The 22,197-nt window shown below is 41.4% G+C and overlaps 3 protein-coding genes and 1 non-coding gene across 4 annotated transcripts; 2 read left to right on the top strand and 2 right to left on the bottom strand.

Moving 5' to 3' along the window:
• Positions 1-212: 212 nt before the first annotated feature.
• Positions 213-3,307, bottom strand: smim11 (small integral membrane protein 11). The gene is made up of 3 exons (XM_085348377.1): positions 3,234-3,307; positions 2,232-2,467; positions 213-717 (listed from the first exon to the last, which is right to left on the bottom strand). The coding sequence occupies exons 1-2, from the start codon at positions 3,246-3,248 to the stop codon at positions 2,279-2,281; spliced, it is 204 nt and encodes a 67-aa protein (XP_085204503.1). The 5' UTR covers positions 3,249-3,307; the 3' UTR covers positions 213-717; positions 2,232-2,278.
• Positions 3,308-4,001: 694 nt separating this feature from the next.
• Positions 4,002-4,083, top strand: trnas-cga (transfer RNA serine (anticodon CGA)). Its single transcript has one exon. It is a non-coding gene; the product is annotated as a tRNA-Ser (tRNA).
• A 3,698-nt stretch (positions 4,084-7,781) lies between these two features.
• On the bottom strand, positions 7,782-11,637 carry gpr180 (G protein-coupled receptor 180). Its single transcript, XM_085348316.1, has 10 exons — positions 11,442-11,637; positions 10,423-10,566; positions 10,199-10,293; positions 9,565-9,670; positions 9,113-9,293; positions 8,841-8,890; positions 8,595-8,752; positions 8,235-8,432; positions 8,077-8,154; positions 7,782-7,937 (listed from the first exon to the last, which is right to left on the bottom strand). Exons 1-10 carry the CDS (start codon positions 11,578-11,580, stop codon positions 7,782-7,784), a joined length of 1,305 nt encoding a protein of 434 aa, XP_085204442.1. The 5' UTR covers positions 11,581-11,637.
• Positions 11,638-12,132: 495 nt separating this feature from the next.
• Positions 12,133-19,951, top strand: tgds (TDP-glucose 4,6-dehydratase). The gene is made up of 12 exons (XM_085347676.1): positions 12,133-12,321; positions 13,776-13,842; positions 13,981-14,049; positions 15,260-15,350; positions 15,455-15,603; positions 15,683-15,781; positions 16,531-16,590; positions 17,283-17,326; positions 17,428-17,593; positions 17,697-17,752; positions 17,908-18,005; positions 18,082-19,951. Exons 1-12 carry the CDS (start codon positions 12,275-12,277, stop codon positions 18,198-18,200), a joined length of 1,065 nt encoding a protein of 354 aa, XP_085203802.1. The 5' UTR covers positions 12,133-12,274; the 3' UTR covers positions 18,201-19,951.
• The last annotated feature ends 2,246 nt before the right edge of the window (positions 19,952-22,197 follow it).

The following is a 22,197-nucleotide window of genomic DNA, read 5'->3' as shown; positions in this document are numbered from 1 at the left end:
TTTTATACTTAAAGCAAAGCTCTTGTAAAACCACAAACACTCACTGGTTTTAAAATCATTGATGAAGAGAGGGGCTGCAGATTTTGTCTTAGTGCTGAGGTCTGAGTTAGTGCTGGAGTTCATCTGGACTGCATTGGACACAAATCACAGTACTACTGCAGAGTATAACATGGAGACAAGTAAGAGAGAAAAAACAACAACAAGATGTGACATGTTGAATTTAATATAATTATAAAAAGCAGAAACAGTTTTGGTTTATAGTTTACAGAATTTTACAGGAAAAAGAAACAAAACACTGCGTCATATTCATATAAATGCACCGATCTGACAGACTTGCACAGGTACAAAGCAAAGGAAGTGTTGAGTTCATCTGCATGGAGCCTGAATGACCGCCTCAGCAGATCATGTATGTGGCATACGGCCAACACTGGACCAATGAGCAAGCTTTACCTCATACCTGTCCTCTCATCTTAGTATGCATACTGAAGTTTGCATGTTATGGAGTTTTTGGGGTTTTTTTTGTTGTTGTCTTTGGCTGTCATATTTTCCTTTTTTAAAAAACGGCATCTTGAAATATAAAAATGTGCTCGACAGTCCTGCTACTTTAACCACAAATCATTTCCTGAAACTCGGGAAAGTGTCCCTGTGGCTGAAAATCACACATCTTCATCATATTTGGAGGAAGTGGCTTGCAGCTCTGGTCGGTAAGATGTTTCCCTGGAGGAGAGAGAAGGACATTTGAGAGATTGATGACTCACAAGAGTCTAATCACATCAGGGCAACCAGTGGCTACTTGTATTAGTTTATTAATTAGAGATGAACCGATCTGATATTACGTATCGGTCTGATACTGACGTAAATTACTGGATCGGATATCAGAAAGAGATTTTTAAAAAAATGTAATCCGATCCATTAAATATCACAAAAGTATCTCCCAAAACTTGCAACACGGTGTAACTCAGCTCATAACCGTAGCACGTTGGAGCAGTATGCGTCACGTGATAGAGCTGCTGTGGCGTGCCAGACCTGTCGGCGGTCTGGTTGAGCAGTTGGAGCCTCGCTACAAACCGGCATTTCATCTTCGACAAAGTGATCCCAGAGAGAAGTAAAGCAAATGTGTAAGTTCATCTCTGAATGTTTGTAAAGCATTCCCACGTTAAGCTTAACAACCAATATATGGAGCGACTGCCTCTTCTCTCTCCCTCCCTCTCCTGCTGCTACTTCACTCATGAAACTGATCAATGATCAGCTGATCGGCTTTTCTGTCGCGACTCCGTCTCTCTTGTTTGTTTTTGGCCCACTTTGCACCAGAAAAAGGAAACCAGCGGCTAAACAACAGCAGCCCATTAAAGCTTGATAAGCTGTTGTTGGAATTTATTTAATATTACTTTCTACACCAGGATCCTTTTTCTGCGTGGTTGATGGCTGCTAACTGTGCAGGGGCGGGTCTAGCAAAGTTTAGCCAGGGGGGCAGGTAGGGCATGAACAGGGAAAAGGGGGCACAAAGACATACTTTTCTTTCTTATTCTCATTTAAAATGTGTAGCTTTTAATAAATAATTATCTCAATCTTACACCCAAAGTTTTAATCTGATGTAAAATGTATAGAAATCCATTATTGTATATAGTAACTATTAAGTCGAATAAACCCTAGTAAGCTGTAGTACTTTTTCCTTTGGGAACTATCTGTGCAGTCTGCAATTTTGTTGAAGAAAGATGTTGAATCTATTTAATTATTGTGGAAAAAGAATTGATTTCTGTGCATTTTTTTTTTTAATTACATGTGCGCTAAATTAAAGTTGATTACGTTGATTAAGCATCACGAGGTGGAGGGCGGGGGGTGGTTCCCTATTTCTTTTTTTTTGCTGGGAGTTGGCAACCCTATTAGTTAGGTTGCTTAATATTTTTGCTAAGTACTCTTTAAAATACCAGAACAGGAAGGATGGTGTAGGTTCACGTTTATTAGCTTAAAACTTGAGTATGAACTTATACAAAATGCAGCAAGATATTAAAAAAAACATTTTTATTTATTTAAAAAAAAAATACACTATATCGGATTCTTATCGGTATATCAGCATTAAAAAGTGGTATTGTGCCATCTCTAATAACAATACTACACTATGTGTTGACTCCATATATAACTAATAATAAACCAAACTGCAAATAAAAGAAAGACATTTAGAACAACCAGTGGTGCCGTCATGCGTTGTTTGTTGCTTATCATGTAATTACCATCTCTTCCTGGTGTACAGCAGCTTCTGCTCCTCTCCCTCCACTCGTCAGTCTTCCTTTAGGTTATCAATGAGCTCCTGCGTCTGCTGGGCCAGCCTCCTCTTCTCAGCCTGCTGCTTCTTCAGGGCCGCCTCTGCTTTCTTACTCTGGTAGATCTTCACCCCAGCAAACCCCAGACACAGCAGCAGCGTCTTCAGGGCTAAGATGTAGAAAAGCAAGGGGACGTTGTCCAAAGCCTGAGGATGGATATGGGTACACATTTAACAAATATGTACATAAATATATATGCAGAAATACTGTTTGTTAGAGAGTTTCTTTATAGTATTTCTGTTTTTTTCTGTTAGATTTAAGAGGTTTGCTGCAAAAGAAATGTCTGGAACAGTCTGGGACCCCAGAGGAGATTTTCCTCCTCCTCTCTTCTACCTCAGCTGCTTATGCAGGAGGTGGCAGTTATAAAAAGGACAAACAGCTGCACACCATGTGCTTTATGAGCTTGTAGCTGCACCGGGTCACACACACTTGTCATTACCGAAACAGCATTCAGAATCTTTACATTTTAAAAATTTTCTTTACATAATAATTTAAATTAAGCATCCTATAAGAAAATTTCTAATTCCCACAGATCACTCTTGAATTCGGCATAGATATTATCTAACAAGTGACCGCGGCCTTAATAATGTTTCTACTAGTCACCTCTATTAACGCTATTATCAGCTTATTTCGGTGGTTTAAAAACTGGAGATGCCACTTGCGGTTTAAAACATACAGGAATATACACACAGAGACAGAGAGATGTATATGCTATTTGATATATGACGATAGTAAAAGTTTTGGACGCGGTTGTAACAAATAACGCGAGAGTCTATGGTAACGTTAGCTTTAAGCTAGTGACAGCTGCGGCAAAAAAGGAGCAAAAGAAAACCTAAACGAGCACAAGAGTTATACACTTATAGCCAAGCGTGCATTTGGTCCATTTAAAATGATATATCTACTGATGGTTACCTTCCAGTTAATCATTTTTCGCTCCTGTGATGGTGCAGTCGTTCTCAGTCAGCAGCCAGAGAGCTATTAGTGGTCGCGAGAAGAAGGCGGAGCTTACAGTAACTGACCAATAGAAATGCGATATCTGCTAGCTGGCACTTATGCTACATTCAAAGTTCATGGAGTAAATCAAATCGAACCAACTCGTAAGACGAGTTGGAATACATCAAATAATGTGGAAACATTAATTTACATCAATCTAATGGTAGAAAACGACCTTAAACATTAAAGGGATTAAATTATTATTATTATTATTATTTTTAAAACTCGGGCTTTCCTCATTTCCTACTGAAGTCGAATGCATCATTACTAATGGCAGTGCCGATGTACGGGGAGTGTGACTGACTCGTACCTGCTTGAAGGTTCTAGTAGTCAAGTAAACTAGATATACATTACATCTTCCATTTCTGTGTGCTCACAGAAGAGAAGTCGGTAACAACATTTGCTAAAAAACAATGTAAAATATGTAATATATCCGGTCTATTAGGTCAATAAGGAAACTCAAAGGCTTTTGATAATTGGTGCTTGCTAATGGATAATTTTGCCAGTTAAGAAATTGGGCCATTCATAGTCTTTGTTGCTGTGTTCTATAGGACGAATTCTTCGTAATCTTATAATGACGTTTTGATAAAGAGTGCGTGTCCGACAATACATAAACTTTAAGCTTATCATACGTCGGCTTTGTGTCTTGTGTTGTATACCAGTATGCCGGCGTTTTGGGCATGCGTAGTCACGGTGGCCGAGAGGTTAAGGCGTTGGACTCGAAATCCAATGGGGTTTCCCCGCACAGGTTCGAATCCTGTTCGTGACGAAATTTAATTTATGTTATCCATCAAAGTGCTAGCTAGCTGAAGTGTTCCTCCCTTACAAATATACAGTGTACGAGCATAATTTCAATATATATAACAGAGTTTTGTTAATTTCATATTCAGTTACACATTACAAATGTAACAGGTAAATACTTTTAGTTTTAAATTGTTAGCTTTGATAACTCATTAGTTTGAGCAAATTAGTTATATTTCTGCTACATAAATGGGTGATAATTACTTAGTATAATTCTTTTTTTTAATCTGTCTTTATCTGTCTTTTTCCCCCTTTCCCACTAAAGTTGAATGTAACATTACTAATGTATTTGTAAGGTAATTGTTTTTTTGTTGTTGTTTTTTTCTTTTTTATATTATGTGTGTTTATTGTGGGGTGGCACTTCTATTTGTACTCAAAGGAGCTTGCAAAGAAAAGCGTCTGGACTTCTTTAAGTTGCTTGAAGACGTTTCACCTCTCATCCAAGAAGCTTCAGTTCTAAGGTCAAGTGGTGGAGAGTCCCAGATTTAAACCTAGCGGGAGTTTCCCCCCACAGAGGGACAAAAGGACCCCCTGATGATCCTCTAATCGCCTGAGCCAAGGTGTGGAACTGGGTGTGGGTCCCAATCAGCCAGAGTTTCGGGTGAGTTCATTGTGAAACCTGGCCCCACCTTATCATGCGAATTCCTGAGATCAGATGGCCCAGGATGTGAGTGGGCGTTAAGGCGTCTGGGGAGGGAACTCAAAACTGGATTATAGATGGCAGAGAGTTGGTGTCGTAAAGCCCCGCCTCTGTTCAAAGATGGTCGCTCACAGTGGACATAGATGGCTTCTTTCACTCCTCTTTCAAACCATCTGTCCTCTCTGTCCAAAATGTGAACATTGGCATCCTCGAAAGAGTGTCCTTTATCCTTAAGATGCAGATGGACTGCTGAGTCTTGTCCTGTGGAGGTGGCTCTTCTGTGTTGTGCCATGCGCTTGTGAAGTGGCTGTTTGGTCTCTCCAAAGTAGAGGTCTGAGCATTCCTCGCTGCACTGTACAGCATACACCACATTGTTAAGTCTGTGTTTTGGTGTTTTGTCTTTCGGGTGAACCAGTTTTTGTCTGAGCGTGTTGCTGGGTCTGAAATGCACCGGGATGTCGTGCTTGGAGAAAACTCTCCTGAGTTTTTCTGATACACCGGCTACATAGGGGATGACAATGTTGTTGCGTCTGTACTTCTTATCCTCCCTCGCTGGTGTCTGATCTTCTTTTCTGTACCTCTTTGCTGACTTTAAGAACGCCAATTTAGGATAGCCGCACGTTTTGAGTGCTTCTTTTTCCCTTCAGGCTAGAACTGGGTTACTTAGATTAACCAGTGTAAATACAGGACAAGGTTACAGTGTACCTTATGATTCAAACCTCAAGCACAGTCAGTGGCTGCTGTGCTTTATGTAACTGTCACGTTTCTTGAAGCTGCAGCATGAAGGACAACATTAAGCACTTATTAGTTTCAGATCGATTTTATTACAGTTGTCATGATCACAGGTGTAATAGTTACACAGGTTGTAAAAAATTAATATATGACAACTGAAGTGTGAAATGTAAACACTACAAAACAAAATGCACTTTGCCTCTAACTGAAGGATGAGCATTTAAAGTATACAGTATAACTGGTGGCCTCATAAATAAGATTGTCATTGAAGGACAATATGATGCATACAGGATGCACTGGCTCACATCCTGTGTGCAGACAGTAAATTATGCATGGATATAAGAAAAACGTGCACTTTTTCAGTAGAAACCAATTTGTATACTGATTTAAACAAGGTTGCACATTTTGGGATTAACAAATAACCCACGCAGGCTCATAGTCAAGTAGAACTTCATAAATAAGGAGGAGTATATACTGGTTTTCAATAAGGATTATAGCATATATTTAAAATTATAATGGGAGGTCTGTCTGTGTTTGTTTCAGATGGAGTTGGCTCAACTGTGCTACTTAAAAAGCTGCCAATTATATTTTCACCCCAGCTTTTCTCTCTTATTAGAAGGACCTGGATTGACTGTATCCAGGTAAACGTACTGCACCTTCATGCTACACTATAGATTATTCGTTTTTAATGAATTAAAAACAATCGATTTATGATTTAGGAGAGAAAAAAAGAATCAGCAAAAACATACCAAACATGAAACTCCAACCAAAGCTTCTTTATAACGTGCTGATCTTGAAATAAATAGCTGATTAATAAATATATTAGCTGTCAGTTTGCTAAGTGGGACTTGTCCTACATGACAGTGCAGCTCAGTTCTGCCTGGCTCTTATATAACACTAATATCTCATTTAATGAGCCTCATGTACAGTAATAACTTGATGACACAGGAATGGACGTGTGGGGTTGGAATGTATTTACACAGTGAAATTCATTGGAAGCCACCAAGTAGACTTAAGTTCTTCCTGATCTTTTTTATACTGAAGATTTTTTTAATAATGGGTTAGCCATGCAACGCATCTTAAGCTACGCGATTTAGAGTCTCACATGCTCTCAGCTCATAAAGTCATCAGCACCCAAGTTAAGGTGCAGCTGTATGTTAGTGTGTAAATGCTGATGTTTTGGCTCATCGTCTTCACTTTGGCTTCGCACAATCAAAGTCACGCATCCTTCTCAGTTAACAGTGTGACAATCCATTGCTTTACAGAACACATGCTGCATCCATCTGTTCAGACTTCCGCTGGTCCATCCGTCTGTCTGCCCATCTCGATCGATCCTAACACATGTAACGGCTGCTATGAGAAAACCAAACCCAACAGTGGCTCGAAATACCTCCGTGCCACAGAGCTGCACCAGAAACAAACCAATGAGCCTTCGTGGCCGCTCAGCCAACCAGGCCTTAGTTTCTAAGTAGAAACTAGAGATCGTAGGTCAATCAGAGAGTAGCACGTCCTCGCTTTTGCTTTGTTCATGGGGTTAATTAATCTGATATAAAGCGCCAGCCTCAGACACAAACTGAGACTTTTCCATCCTTCGTGGCTTTGATCCAAGTCGTTGCAGCTTTAATGAGCAGGGAAAGCTCAATGAGACGACGGCTTCTGCAATCCTGACCTAAATAGTAGCGTCTTTGTTTTTTCCTTGATAGTAAATCGATGATGCTTCTGTTTGTGTTATAATCAAATCCAAGAACAGAAATAAAACGCTCTCGAGTATTTTTATCTTGGCCCGCGTCCATGAGGCCCGGGCAGCCATCTCCACATTCGGCCCTGTGAGGAGTAAATCTTCGCTTCCTTTTTCTTTCCTCACATCTGCGTCTCTAGGTGATGCATCCTTAATCTGAATCCTGGCCGGCTGTCTTCATCCGTCCTCGTTTTTTTTTTGTTTCAATGGTATTTTGGCTGGCGTCATGGAGAACCAAAGAAACGGCCTGACAGCCGGTTCTCTCCTCCTCTTGTTCAGCAGTGCTCATGCTGGCTCCAGTCAAAAATCACTTAAAACTAGAGGTAGGCTGTTGTTGTACACATATCATCCTCTGTTCACCCTCTTTCAATGATTTCTTGGTAACTTGCTTCCTAGTAACTACAGAAGTTCTCCCAGGAAACAGTTAACTGCAAAGAAAATCAGTCCCTGCAGCGTCTGAGCACATTTTTTTTGAGGAGGAGCGTCACAGCATCATGGCACATCCACCCTTAGCTCGTGATAATCATTATTAGGAAAATTGTGAGGGTGTACATGCTCAGTAGCGCGCCCTGTGGTTCGTTCTGGACATGGTGAGGGGCAGGGAGACTGAGGACAGAGAGGACACCTCCCAGTAAAGAGAGCGAGACAGGAAGAGCTGGTAGAGGATGACCATGGAGATGGACTGGCAGAGGATCACCCCCATGGTCACCACCTGCAGAGGAGGAAGACAGGTGTAAACTTGGTGGCCAATGGAGGACAAAAGGTAAGAACTGAACATTTAAACTCAGTGAACATGAAAGAATTATCCTCAATAGCAAAAACTGTTGTTGTCTTTGTGCGGGAGTTCAAACCTTTTCCTTCTGATGCTCGTTGAAGATCACAGACATGAGGACGAGGATGGGATGACAGAGGAACCACAGGAAGCATCCCTGCACAGAACAAGACCACATGACCGCCCGAGAACCTGCAGGCGTCTGTTATGTCAGTTTTATTGAGAAATCGTTTTTACCTTGGCGAAGCTGAGGTAGAAGTCTCTCTTTAGGGTGCTCCTCTCGGTGGAGATGATCTGGTAGAGGATGGAGGCCAGCAGGAGGGCCAGGCCCACTCTCAGAGCCATGAGGAGGAGACCGGCCACACTCTGCTGGGCGTGATAGCTGTGGTGCTCACTCTCCGACTCTGAATACTGCTCCCACAGCAGCAGCACCGCCTGAAAATACAGTCCGGTTCTTAACAGTCATCTTATGGCAAATACCCCAAATGAACTCCCACCTCATTCTGAAAACATCATGTTTACCTGATCGGGATTCTATGTGCTGGTCAAATTTTCCTTAAAAATTAAACACTTGAAGTCATCTCAAGTTCTGCATACCTGTGTAATAACTCCACCAACAGCTACAGCCGTGGAGGCCGGAGACTGTTCCCACTGCAGAGGTCGGGACTGAGGCTTCCTGCCTCGGCTCAGGGTCCAGCCCATACACAGACTCAATAACATGTACAGCATGGACACCTGGGACACCATATCCCAGACTGCATTGGAGCCAAAAGAGAGGTTAACATGATCAGAGAGGTTCATTTTTTCTTTTATTGACTCTTTATAATGTTGCAGGTAACATACACTCAGCCAGGCTGCCCATCAGTGGAAGACCGATTCCATCTCTGGAATACCTGCAGACAACAGGAGGCACAAACAGAAACACTGTTGTCTTAATTCACATAGTTTTTTATTAACAACTCTGTACTAAATAAATACAAATATTCCGAAAGACTTAAAATACATTTTAGGTCATAAAACATTACTGATATGTAACAGTGGGCCATCAAGAGTAGCATGAGCTTTAGAAACATTATAAATATTGCGCTGCCTTTCTCTGGCTCTGCTGAATCTACCTGGCCAGGTGGATGTAGTTGCAGAGCGCAGAGCAGCCCTGTAAAGCCAGCGCTGTAGTCAGTACTTTGAGGACAGTGTGCATGGGTCCTCCTTTCCTCAGAGCCTGGTACAGAGGCTGGATATAGATGCAGCAGGCGATGAAGTAGGCCAGCAGCAGGAGGAAGTAAAAACTATGGAGGCCTAAGAGAGCGAGAGGGGAAAAATCATCAGCAATCCATCAGGATCAAACATAAAGTCCTGTCCTAATGTATTAATCAGGTCTGACATAGCACCTGAAGAGCCCTTACAACTTTTTATTAGTTTTACTAGATTTGGGACTTTATGCCGACAGTCATACTCTCACTGCAGAGGAAGCTAACAAGCATGAAATGCATCACCAGCTTGAGCTTAGTGATGCACTGACATTATCTGCTGTAGTCTGACAGCGGAGGGCATATTCGGGGTGTCTGACCTGCCTCCTCTGCACTGAAATGCTCCAGAGGGTTTCCAGCCGAGTCGGCATTAAACAGCAGGACAGTGAAATCAAGATCAGCGTGGCCGGCAATCAATACGTTTTCCTAAGGAGAGAACGGAAATCTTAGTGATAAGCAGAATCCATATAGTTATGACTATCATTATTACTCGATCATGCAGTACTGTTGAAGGCATTACTATCTAGTATAACAGCATTACTACCAATATTTCAACCTACTTTTCCAGAACCAGTTTTAAATATTTAACTGTGCATTCACACTGTCAGTGTTGTGTTTTGTGTTAGAATGAGCTCGCTGACAATAAATGTTTATTGTGACAGATTTATGACTGTGTGTGTATTTGACTGTATATATGCGTACATGACTGTGCATGCACTGACCTGTAGGTGTGATGCAAACCAAAACATTTGCGACCCTACATCAGTTTCTGCAGGAGTAGGACTGTATTTCACTGTATACTGCAATATAGAGTGCATGTGTCTTTGCACAGAGTCTCCTTTAGAGGTGTCCTCTTATTTGTTCATATTTGTGACAACAGCATCGCTGCTGCAGGTTTGCCTGACTGAAGCCCTAGTTGCATTATTACATTAATATTATATATAATTGTGTTACCTGACATGTATATCTGTCAGCATATAGGATCTGCCAGGCTGTGGGCAAAGACTGCCGAGGGATCGTCTGGTTGTGCTCTTCTTGACTGAGTGTAACTGTGGGTGGGTAGGGGTGGGGGAAGAGAGATGAGGTGACAGTGTGGAGGAAGGAAAGTGGAGACATAAATCAATATGGCATCATGGCAGGAGAATCCAGAATTGTATCAGCGATTGCTGGTTTCTTACTGGTCACGTCGGCTTTGGCGAGCCTCTCGGAGCAGCTGAGGTTGTCCAGCTCCGAGTCCATATCCTGATACAGCAGCAGTCTGGACTCTCTCTCTTTAGCCAGCGTTGAGCTGTCCACCCGGCACACCAGCAGACCGTTGCCGGCTAAACGAAGACAAGGCACCATGGTTGCAGCAGCTTCTCAGATGTAACATTTAACACTCAGATAGCATATTCGTGAAATTTTACAGACCAAACGGCTAACTAGTAATTCAATAATGTAGTCAACTGATTAGACTTTAATATATAAAACATTCATTTTCAAATATATAAGCTGGAGAACAAAGAGATTGTAGCTTTCAGTGGCCTTTGGATCTCTGAGGTCCAATGATGGGTCCCTAGTTTGCCAGCATGGTTTCTACCCATAGGCCCTTGTGCTTCACACAGGGTTAATCTCCTGAAACAAGTGAGATTAGCTGACATCTGGTAGCTTCAGACCTTTTTAAAGCAAAAAGTCTTGCAGAAAACACCCCCCACTATGCCATGTGACATGTGCAGCCAGCCTCTGTCCACACTGAGGGTGCAATCAGCTCATTTATGGGTCGGAAAGAAGTTGGATTCCTATAAGACCTGTAAAAAATACCTAAAAGTGTCCTGAAGCAAGTTTCCGGAATACTTGTTGGAGGTCAGCCCGAATAAAAATGCTATAAAACAAAATACAGAGGCTTAAGACAAACAGTAATTTGACATTAAGCAGCAAAGGTAAAGATAAAGCGCCGGCTGAATGCTGCCAGAACTGCTAATAATCAGTGCACACGTTATCAGATACTCGCATGACACGTTAGTTACACCCATTGTTGAGCGGCTCAGTGAGAGCTGTTAGCAAATAAAAAAAGGAAAGCAAACACGGGCACTAAACTGAGCCGTCAGCTCGTTATTACCCCACGTTAATCATTAAGGTGGCGTGAAAAGAAGCTAAGCCCGCTGTCAGAGCTGGAATGACACGCCAGCAGCAAGCACATCAGCACCGTCAACGTTACCTTGGTACATGAATTTAGTGATGAACTGGCCCTTCTGCTGTCTCGCCGCTTCGCTCTTAAAAAGTCCCGTAACAGTTTTCCCGGAAGCCTCTGAAGTGAGCAGCAAAACAGCCGCAAGTGTGGCTAATAAGTACGACATTTTCCCGCTTGTGCAGTTTAGCGTTATCGACAAATATAGGATGCCTCATCGATTCAATGAGCCACGAAGCCAGAAGTGAACCAGCTGCGTCAAGACCCCCAAAAGTTCGCCAAGCTGTGACCGGAAGTTGGATGTTCTTGCCCTCAAATAAAAGCTAAGCTTGGAAATAATGGATAATAAACGCGCGCGGAATGACACAAAACACATTCACATGAAGACACACCTGAAATAATATTATATTTAAGTTTGGTATAAAACTAAACGCAACACACACAAGTGTTGTAGGTTAAAATACTCGATATGACCTTTATTTTGGAAAGCACCACCGGATGATATGTGTTTATTTAAGAGGACTTGACTGGTTTTCGCTTGCCTACAGGTCTACGTTGACAGTTTGATTGATTCGGGATTCACGCAATCACATCGCGCTAACTTCACTGCGTCATGTAGGACAACCAATCAGAGAGTAGAAACTAGTACACACACTATTAATGACCCGCCCGCTTTCAACGTGTCAACACTGCCGTGAAGCAGCCGGTGACTGTCGCACAATCCGGCTACTGTTATGGAAGGAAATAAAGCTCTGCTGTTTCCGTTAGGATAGCTAGCTTCCAGGCTTGATGTCGGAAAATATGTTTTTATTATACCTATAGGAGTTCATGTTGTGAGGTAACAGCTGCTGGAAGACCGGGAAATGGACTTCAACAGGACTGTTCTGGTGACTGGAGGCTCTGGATTCATGTGCGTTCGTATTTCATATCAGTGTACACTTAAGCTGAAATAACATTACGAACTTAGCATTTAGCTTGATAAACAGACCTGGCCGTGGTTCCTCTTTTAGTTATCAAGACTAGGACCTGTAAGGAAAACCTTTGCACAGGTGAAACAGAGGTAAACAATAAAGGAACATCTGTTAGCAATAGCAGTTATTTACTAAGAAATAAGCACAATCTTATTAGTGAAAAAGTATTTATTGTAAAAAACAAACGAACTAACATTACTCTGGCTTATTTTATAAATCATCCCGGTGTCTCTACAGCAGGGGTGTCAAACTCAAATACACAGTGGGCCAAAATTCAAAACTGGAACAAAGTCGCGGGCTAACATTAATATTTATTGAAAAAAAAAAATCTTCCTCCAGATATAAGAATGAATCTTTTCTTATGGACTCAAATAAGTTTTTCTGGAAAACTGAATATGGAACAAGCAAAGCTTAATACTAAACAAAACATATATTAGCTGTATAATACCAGTAGGCCAGCTCTAATAGTCATTTGGTATGGCTTCGCGGGCCAAATGTAATTAGGCTGCGGGCCAAATTTGGCCCGCGGGCCAGAGTTTGACACCTATGCTCTACAGGTTGAGTAACTGTTCACAAGTCTTGGAGTAGTAGTTTCAGTCCTGAGGTATATTTCAAAATATTATGGCAGACTGAGAATTGAGCCCACAAACACATGGAGCCAAATGCTCAGATGAGTGTTAAAGTGTAGTTAGCACTCAGTTAGAACACTTGTAAATTACTTGTTTTGCCTGTAATCTGTCAAGAAAGAACTTCCTGTGACAACACAGAAGCTGGAACCAGTTTTTGGCAAAGTGATCTCCATATATCCTTTATTTATCCTGGCAAAAAGTCTTATTGGCATTAAAAATGTCTTTTTCGAAATAGCTGTGACCAAGTGGGCAGCAGAAATTGCAGCAAATTTAAAATCAGAGTTCTTTCGAGATATTGGAAGTGACTGAAATGGACTGGATTATTTATAATGTAGGTACAATAACAGGTGATTTCTTTGTGTTAAATATAACCCCTTAGCAAATCCTGGTTAATACAGCCTCTTTACCAATATAAGCAAAGATATTAGACATAAAAAACACATAGAGACAGGTTTATTAACAGCAAATGGAGGAACAAGCAAAGTTTTCCCTTTTATTATAAGAAAAATGTAAAATTTGGGAATGCTCAGTACACAAATCAGGTTTCATTTCATTATTATGGTTTTATCTCACTAACAAATGAAGGAATCTCTGTTTGTGGGATGTGATTTCTGTAGTGTTTACATATAGGCAATGCAAAGTGGTCAGCTCATGTCGTCTTCTTGACATAAATGGCACAGACATGTGTGGGCTGATGGAGTCTCTGCCCAGATAAAGGCCAGTGGGGCGTAAATGAACTGTCTCAAATTTCTCTGCTCCTACAGCGGCTCCCATCTGGTGTGCTCGCTGGTCCACAGACACCCGGAATGGAGAATTATCAACCTGGATAATGTAAGTCTTAATTTTCTTCCCCCCCTCACTCCGTTTCCAAATATATCACTCTGGGTTTGTTGTCTTTGTGACGTGCAAAGCTGCAGCTAGTGTCTGCTGTGTGCACTGTGGCACGTCTCACTGTCTGATCTCTTCCAGTTGGATTACTGCTGCAGCCCCAGGAGTCTGAAGAGCGTTGAAGACAGAACGAACTACATCTTTATCAGGGTGAGCGCTGATAAATAAACACATCAGGTCAAGAATAACCAGACTGACACCAGATTAGGGCTGCCACGATTAGTCGACTAGTCACGATTATGTCGACTATTAAAATCGTCGACGACTAATTTAATAGTCGACGCATCGTTTGAAGCTTTGTAAGATCACAAAGGACGCAGGAATAATAATAGTAGGATTTAAGCGTGTAATAACGGACTGAAACAGAAGATGGCAGCACTGCATGTACAAGGATGCCAGCTGCCGTTAAACCCCGAAGAAGAAGCTGTGTCCCAGAATTCATAGCGCAGCCCAGCGCAGTTGTCAACAATGGCGGCAGCTAGTTAGTTTTAACTTTACTCTTATTATTCTTTCTGGGTCACAAAATAAACCTTTAACATATTTTCAGGCGAGAATGTAGCTGTGTAAACCTCAAATATCTGCTCAGTTTATCAAGACACCACGTATTTTCAAAAGCGCTCCGACGTTTTCGGAGACGTCTGTTACCCACTAGCTCGTTAGCTAGGCGGGGGCAAGGCTAACTAGAGCCGTGAGAACACTGGACTCCCGGCAAATCGTTTTCAAACCCACCGCCGTCTTTCGCTAGTCAGGTTAAACATATATATAAGTCACTTAGATAACTTAAAAATGTTATTGTTTGGCTTTCTTTAGTATTTTATTTGTTCCTGAGTAAATCGGTTTGGCTGAGATTAAAGTTATAGTTTTTGCACAGCTAAAACTGTCAAGCAGACAGCTGATTATCAGAAGTGTGAGACGCTGGAGAATATACTCCGGTGTCCTGTTATATTTTAGAAAGCAAGGAGTTTATTAAACTTCACCGAAACAATCTGCAAATTTCATTAAAAATTAATAAACTACCATCTTGTCTTTATTTTTAGTTAGCACAAACACTTCAAGCTGTAAGCTAATGATAGTTATATAAGACCAGATGCTGCTGGTGCAATAAGCTGTACGCTGTACGTCCAATGGATGCATGATCTGATTAGTCGACTAATCGCAAAAATAATCGGTGACTAGTCGACTATCAAAATAATCGTTTGTGGCAGCCCTACACCAGATGTCTATTTAATTTAATGCTACTTTTGTATAATTACATGTATTATTATGCTTAAAATAAGGTGTAATTTGAAGGATTTATCATCAGTTGAGCTTTAACTGTGCTGGGTGCACAGTTACTCATTTGGACTCTTTTCTTCAACAGGGGGATGTGTGTAACCCGCGGCTGCTGAACCACATCTTCAGTTCCAAAAACATCGACGTCATCTTTCACCTGGCTGCCAAAACTCACGTCGGTGAGCAGCAGCTTGTTCGGGCAGTTCTTATGAACAGGAGCTTTTGCAGTTTCAGCTCTCGTGTTAAAGTTCTTTTCCTCTCTCCTTCCTCTCTGTGCTGTCAGAGGCTTCCTTTGAATCCCCGTCCACTTTCCAGCAGGTCAACATTGAAGGGACCAGAGTTCTGCTGGGAGCGGCCCATCAGGCCCGACACCAGCCACAGCGCTTCATCTACATCAGCACCGATGAGGTGTACGGAGCCAGTCTGCATGAGGCCAGTGGATAGATTGGGGTTGTTGGTTCGTGCTTTTGTTTATGGATCAGGCAGTGACGCTGATGTTTGTCCCCTACAGGTGTTTGATGAGAGCAGCCCAGTGAGGCCCTCCAATCCGTACGCTGCTACTAAAGCTGCTGCAGAGTATCTGGTCAGATCGTACTGGGACCAGTACAAGGTAAACCCATACAGATGGGCCAGTAGCTTCCAAACCAAATAAATGACTTTAGATATTAGTTTTTGATTTTTCAGTTTTGGCTTGGATGTTAGTTACTCAGTTTAACAATCACAGTAGTGAAAACAGCATTATTATTGTGACCATATGACATGAACTTTGGAGCTCGTTGCCTTTGAAATAGTTGCTTGGCCACTGATTGTAGTCAGATGCCATCTTTAAAGATACTTTAGTGCATTTAGATGGCAATAAGATCGGGTCAGCCTGCTATCAGTCTACAACCGAGCCCGGTCGGATTGGCATTTGATTGCAATCAGTGATCAGAAAGCAGTTAACTTTCGCTGTCTACATACATAGAAATTCACATTAAGTCCTTATATTCAGAGTCCAGCCAGAGACTTATCGATTTGATGAGAAATCCTTCCATAAATAGTGATGTCATTGCTGCAGGAAAGCGATGTAACTGCAAAATGATGTGGGCGCTCCACAACCTTCCAGTTTTACAGGAATATGACTAGAATGCAACCAGCTGGCAACTATAAGTCAAGTCCCCTGTTGCTGCAGACTAGTTGCGCTTGTACTCTTGTAAGAAAGAGAACTTCAAAACTGGGCAACTCTCATCAAAATAATCGACATGGATACATGGCACTAGAGGCCAGAGGTTAATGTGATTTGAGGTGAACTGTCCCTTTAATTTTAAAACCTGAATGACTTTTTTAATCTTTGTCATTTGAATACTGCTCTGTTACCAGTTTCCCATCATCATTACCAGGAGCAACAACATCTACGGGCCCAGGCAGTACACGGAGAAGGTCCAGTATCATGACTAAGCACACCCATTTGACATTAAGTGGCTAATTTTGCAGAAATATGCTCCATTTGTACAGTTTAAGATTTGAGGCTGTATATAAGATATCTGCGCAGCTGTATGTAGAACTATTTTCATGTATGTAAAGCAACATCAGGTCACACTGATGTCATCTGTGCAAGATTAATCTACAGCAGGGGTGGGCAACTCCAGGCCTCGAGGGCCGGTGTCCCTGCAGGTTTTAGATGTGTCCTTGAACCAACACAGCTGATCTAAATGGCTAAATTAGCTCATCAACATGTCCTGAAGTTCTCCAGAGGCCTGGTAATGAACTAATCATGTGATTCAGGTGTGTTGACCCAGGGTGAGATCTAAAACCTGCAGGACACCGGCCCTCGGGGCCTGGAGTTGCCCACCCCTGATCTACAGTGATACATATTTTAAAGATTTGTTTTAAGGTTGTTGTAATTACTGTCATTGCCACAAGGGGGAGACAAAAGTTCACCCTGCAGGTTTAAAAATGCTGCAATCAGCTGTGTGTTTACATTTGACTACAACTGAATGCACAGACAGAAAATGCAAAATCAGACTTTCACTTTCAGTTCCTTCCAAAGATTTAACTGGTTTTAAAGAGTTAAACATATCTTCTTCTTTGTCACCAAGCTTTTAATATAAATTGTCATCTTGATCTTTCAGGTCATTCCAAGGTTCCTCACCCTCTTACAGATGGACAAGAAATGGTGGGTTTGTTTTAACGAGCGCTGTCGTTCCGGTCTGTGTTTCACAGTAACAGAAGTGCTTATCCAATTAAACCCGTTTCTGTGCGTTTGCTCTGCGGCAGCACTATCCAGGGAACCCTTCCAAAATCCCGCCACTTCCTGTTTGTCAGTGATGCCATAAACGCCTTCCTGTTGCTTCTGGAGAAAGGGATTGTGGGAGAAATCTACAATGTGGGGACAAGCTGTGAGATTCCCATCATGCAGCTGGCGAGGGAACTTGTTAGGATGGTGGGTTTAGGAACTGTTTATTCAAACATTTAGCAGGAGCTTTTAGGAAGTAAGCGAATTAAATGAATACTAAAAGGTGTGTGTGTGTGTTCGTTCTGTTTAGGTCAAGAAAGTGCCAGAATCTGAAGTAAATGATTGGCTTGAGTTTGTGCCTGACAGGTAAGTAGAGAAAGAGCTGGCAAAAGCAGGGGAGAATTCCAGGAAGTAGCCAAAGCCTTCCACTTTGGCTTTAGACTCAAAATCTCCGTCTTTTGACATCTTGACCTTAAAAGCACACTCTTGTCCACTTTTAACCTTTGACCTCTGCTCTCCAGGCCGCGGGTCGACCTGCGTTACCCCATCAAGTGTGAGAAGCTGCAGCAGCTGGGCTGGAGAGCTGAGGTGTCCTGGACTGAAGGCATCAGACAGACAGGTACAGTCACACACACACACTCACACTCCCTTCCTGTATGGTGTGTTAGTGATTCATGCGCTTCTTGTTTTTACAGTGAAATGGTACCGAGACAACCCAGACTTCTGGTCAGACATCAGCGAAGACCAACCACCAATCAGGCGCGAGTTTGAAAATGCTGCCACCACAGTGGTCCCGATCAGCTCTGAATCTTGACTGACAGGAAGAGACTTAATTTTTTTTCCATACAAGTAATTTCACGTGATATTTATGTAGCACAGAGGCCATCATGGCTGGTTTAAAGCTCAATGAACAAAACACTGAATCCTTCAGTTAGCATCAGTCTTACTCTGCAGAACATTTCATTCTCAGCCGTCTCTCAGTTAAGACAGTCTGAGCAACAGGACCTGAAGTGCCAGATAACCAAGGGGAGAGCCTTCAAAGCAGACGTACAGCTGGAAATTAATGCACTTTATTAACTTCATAGTAATTACAATCTTAGCTGATATTAACAGTGTCTTGTCCTGCTCATTGTGATTTTTTTTTAATTATATGTTTGCACACTGTGGGCTGAGGGACATTAATCTCTGATTGGTTCAACATTTTCATTTAGTGTTGGCAGGATCCTGGAGTCGTACAGACAAACAGGTTAAAGTGTCAGCGCAGTAAGAAAAACTGAGGGGAAGAGCAACGCCTCACCTTTGATTGCGTTTGGCTGAGTATGCAGTGCAGGCACAAGTTTAAATTAAGACTCCTCTTTCCTGTTGGCTTTCATCAACAGAAAATAATCAGGATTGTAAGAATAGATTTTTAAGTTGGGCTTTGTTAACTTTAGCCTTCTTTTACCAAATGGCCTGAAATAGCAATGATCTCTGTTGATGTAGGTAGCACAGACTCAGTGCCTTATTTCCAGTGTACATGGATTATGAACCCAAGAGGCTCATTTTGAGACCAGAAGAAACTGATTTGACCTTCTTCAGCCTTTTATCTCATGTGTTTCCTTTAAGATTGTTAATGCAAATATTCTGGTCGCCGTTTGGCCCAGACTAGAACGACACATTACATAATGGAACAGGTTTCAGAGAACAAGGGTTATGCAGGTAAATCCTAGATAACCCTCTAATGAACGGATGTCTGCCATTGTACACCGTGGGCCAAATACTGTGATCAGAAGACAACTGGATCAGAGAAACTCCACACTTAATGCCTCATATGTTAATAAAATAAGTTTTTCTACATGACAAAGATCTGTCAGCACAACTCTTTGGGCTTAAACCGTAAGAAATGTGAATAATTGGTAGCTCAGTTTTATAATTTTAGTACATTCTGGACAAAGTTTTTGTTCACTAATTTTTTTTTCTTTACTGTTGACTTAAAAAAAAAAAACATTTAAGTTTTTTTTAAATATTTCATTACTTTGGTGTATCATGAATGGCCACAGGGGAAGATCTTTGGAGTCTTTGCTGAACTGGCTCCAAGGCCTCATGTTTGACACCCTATTGTATGTTAGTCACCAGTATTTTGCACTTAGTCACTTCAATCGCTTGCATCAAAGTTGAGAAAGGTTTCTAAGCAGTTTTACTTTTGCCAGATCTCGACTTTTTACGGTCTCTCGTCACAGCATCACTGCGAATCACTTCCTGTGTGGACGCAGCTTTATTCAGAGTTAGAGGCTGCTGTTCTGTTGTTCTACACAAAGCTAATAAAACTGACTCCAACTTTAAGAAACGTGGCTGTCAGGTCATTTTAATCTGCTTATTGAATGAAGCAAACAGCTTCGAGTCATCCTCTGCTACCAGTCAGCAAGGCTCTGTACCAAGTTAGAAAGATGTAGGTGCAACTTCAGATTTCAAATTAGTTTATGATTTTTAATGATCTGTGTTTTAAGGACAACAATCATTCCTGTCAGATGCATTTTATGCACACCGTTTTTATAATTTGATGCTGTAGAATGTATTTATTTTCAAATAAACACTTTTTAATAACTTCACAGTTTGTGTTTTTCCATGTCTGTAAAGTCACACACGTACACAAACAAAAGCCAAAACCACTGATTACATCTGCAAATCCAAACCTTTATTTGTGGTAAAATCAGAATATTTGCACAGTTTTGTTTTCTTCGTGCAGTGCTCTTCGTGCACATCTGCTAAACTAATACATAAGCAAATACTAACTACCAGGCTGGTGCAGCTGCCCGTCCACACTATGGGGTCTGGCCATTCAGTAATGACGACAGCACTGGGCTTCATTTCAGTTCGCTCGCTAAGAGAACAGCAATCGTTCCTAAATGCACCTCAGCATCTGAATTTCAGATCACTTTAACAAACTGAACTTGAAATAAAGCCACAAAGTGTTTTGTTTTTGTGTGTCTTTCACGACACCCTGACAAAAAATACAATTACTTTGTTGCAAAATGTAGTTTGTGCATACAAAAGGCTGTAAAGTAATGGTTCACCTACGTCTGATATGCGTCAGTGATTGCTGAGGCTACAGTCTTTGGACAAATCAATCAGTCCCTGTGTAACTACAGTGGGTCTGTGCTTAGAGGAGCACCAGTACAAATGTCCGTTATATTACTGTCTCTCCTGCAGGTCAGATAAATACTGATCAGCTGCAAGAAGGGGAAAAAATAATAAATAAATCCCCATTTCTGATTGGCCAGAAACACCCCTGTGACAGCTCTAACAACGCCTGAAAAGATGCAAACCACAACAACGGAGCAATAGAACCACAGTTAAGTCTGTGTTATGAAGACTTTAAAGATCGCCACTTGTTTTTGCCAGACATTCACAACAAGGGTATTAACGAGAAGGAAAAGTGTAAAGAGTCAACAAAGAAAAGGAAAAATAAAACGACTTGGAGAAAATCTGGACACTTTTTTTTGTACTGCATGTTTTTGTCGTTTTTTACAAAATGGTCTTTGATCGTTAACTTATTTTTTAATCCAAACCTTGGCATTTACGGTGGTATTTTCTCAATTTGTTTGCCGATTAAAAATGGCTGTTTATGGTTGATTATTATTGGCAATGAAGCCTGTCGCATAAACAGGTTTGCGGATGTGATACTGAGTCCAATGTGACTTTAAAGGTAACCAGTGGAGGCTGTTTCTCGTAACGTGTCGCCATCACATCGGCTGCAATCAACAATCTGTGGTACACCTCGAACCTTCATGTTACACCACATGCACATCTTTACACATTAACAGAAGACCTGAAGTTGGAGGTTTCAGCTGGGAGAAGAGTACTGTAGTGCTGGAAAACACTGGTGTTGAGCTTTACGCAGGGATACACAAGATACTGTGGCATCTTTAAACTGTAATTGGCAGAACTGACTGGACTATTTAGTTGAAATCGGAATTTTCAGGAATGACAGCATGAATACTGCCAAAAATAAAATCATAGGCATTGCGTAGATTCAGCAGATTTTAGGCCACATAGATTGATGGCTAGCGCTAAAACGTAGGGTAAGTGCTAGTGTGCTAAAAATCTATAAACCAAGGGGCAAAAGTAATACAGGATGAAAACAACAAATGATAATGAAGGTTATTTTTTGAGTTATTTAGGTTTAGACTAAGTTGTGGACTGCTGATGCTAGCACGTCACAGCCATGTTGCTAGCATGGCCGATAACCAGGAAGCACTGCGAGTACCTCCACCCCCAGAGAACCCCCGGCTTTCTGAGGTTTTTAAACAAGCTGATCATAGAAGGTATAAAACAGATTCATTTTTCTGACTCAATAGCTACGTCCAAGACAGAAGTGCCTAAAACCTGCATTCTATCTGAAGACCACCAGATGGCAATAGCTGTGCTTGCTAAAAGAACGCTTTCCTGCTGAGTTATGGGCTCAGTCACTCATTCAGTTTTTAATGTTTTTTTTTAAGCCTATTTTGTAAATCTTGGTCATAATATGCTTCCAAAAGGATTATCTATGGTACACCTAATGGTAATCATTCACAAATTTTTAGCCAATGAGCAAGCAGTCTCAGTCATCTTTTTTTTTGTTTGTTTCTTTTTAAATCAAGATGGTAAAAGTGAAGATGCCAATATTAAGACTTCAAAGTGGGACTTGAGGATCAGATATATGGGCCAGATTTGCCTGATAAAATTCAGTTTCATTCTTACAAGTTAAATAAAAAAAAATGTAACGAAGAACCGTGGCTGCAAAAACCACCCAGTTAAAAAAAGAAAAGATGTGCACACAGGATAGGAGCAAG

Source organism: Diplotaxodon limnothrissa, linkage group LG23, assembly GCF_057381915.1.
Source record: "Diplotaxodon limnothrissa isolate DT_005_m linkage group LG23, D_limnothrissa_male_GT1.1, whole genome shotgun sequence".
In the NCBI taxonomy this organism is placed as follows: domain Eukaryota; kingdom Metazoa; phylum Chordata; class Actinopteri; order Cichliformes; family Cichlidae; genus Diplotaxodon; species Diplotaxodon limnothrissa.
The sequence above is the reverse complement of the archived record's forward strand: the minus strand, read 5'-3'. Positions and strand labels throughout refer to the sequence as shown.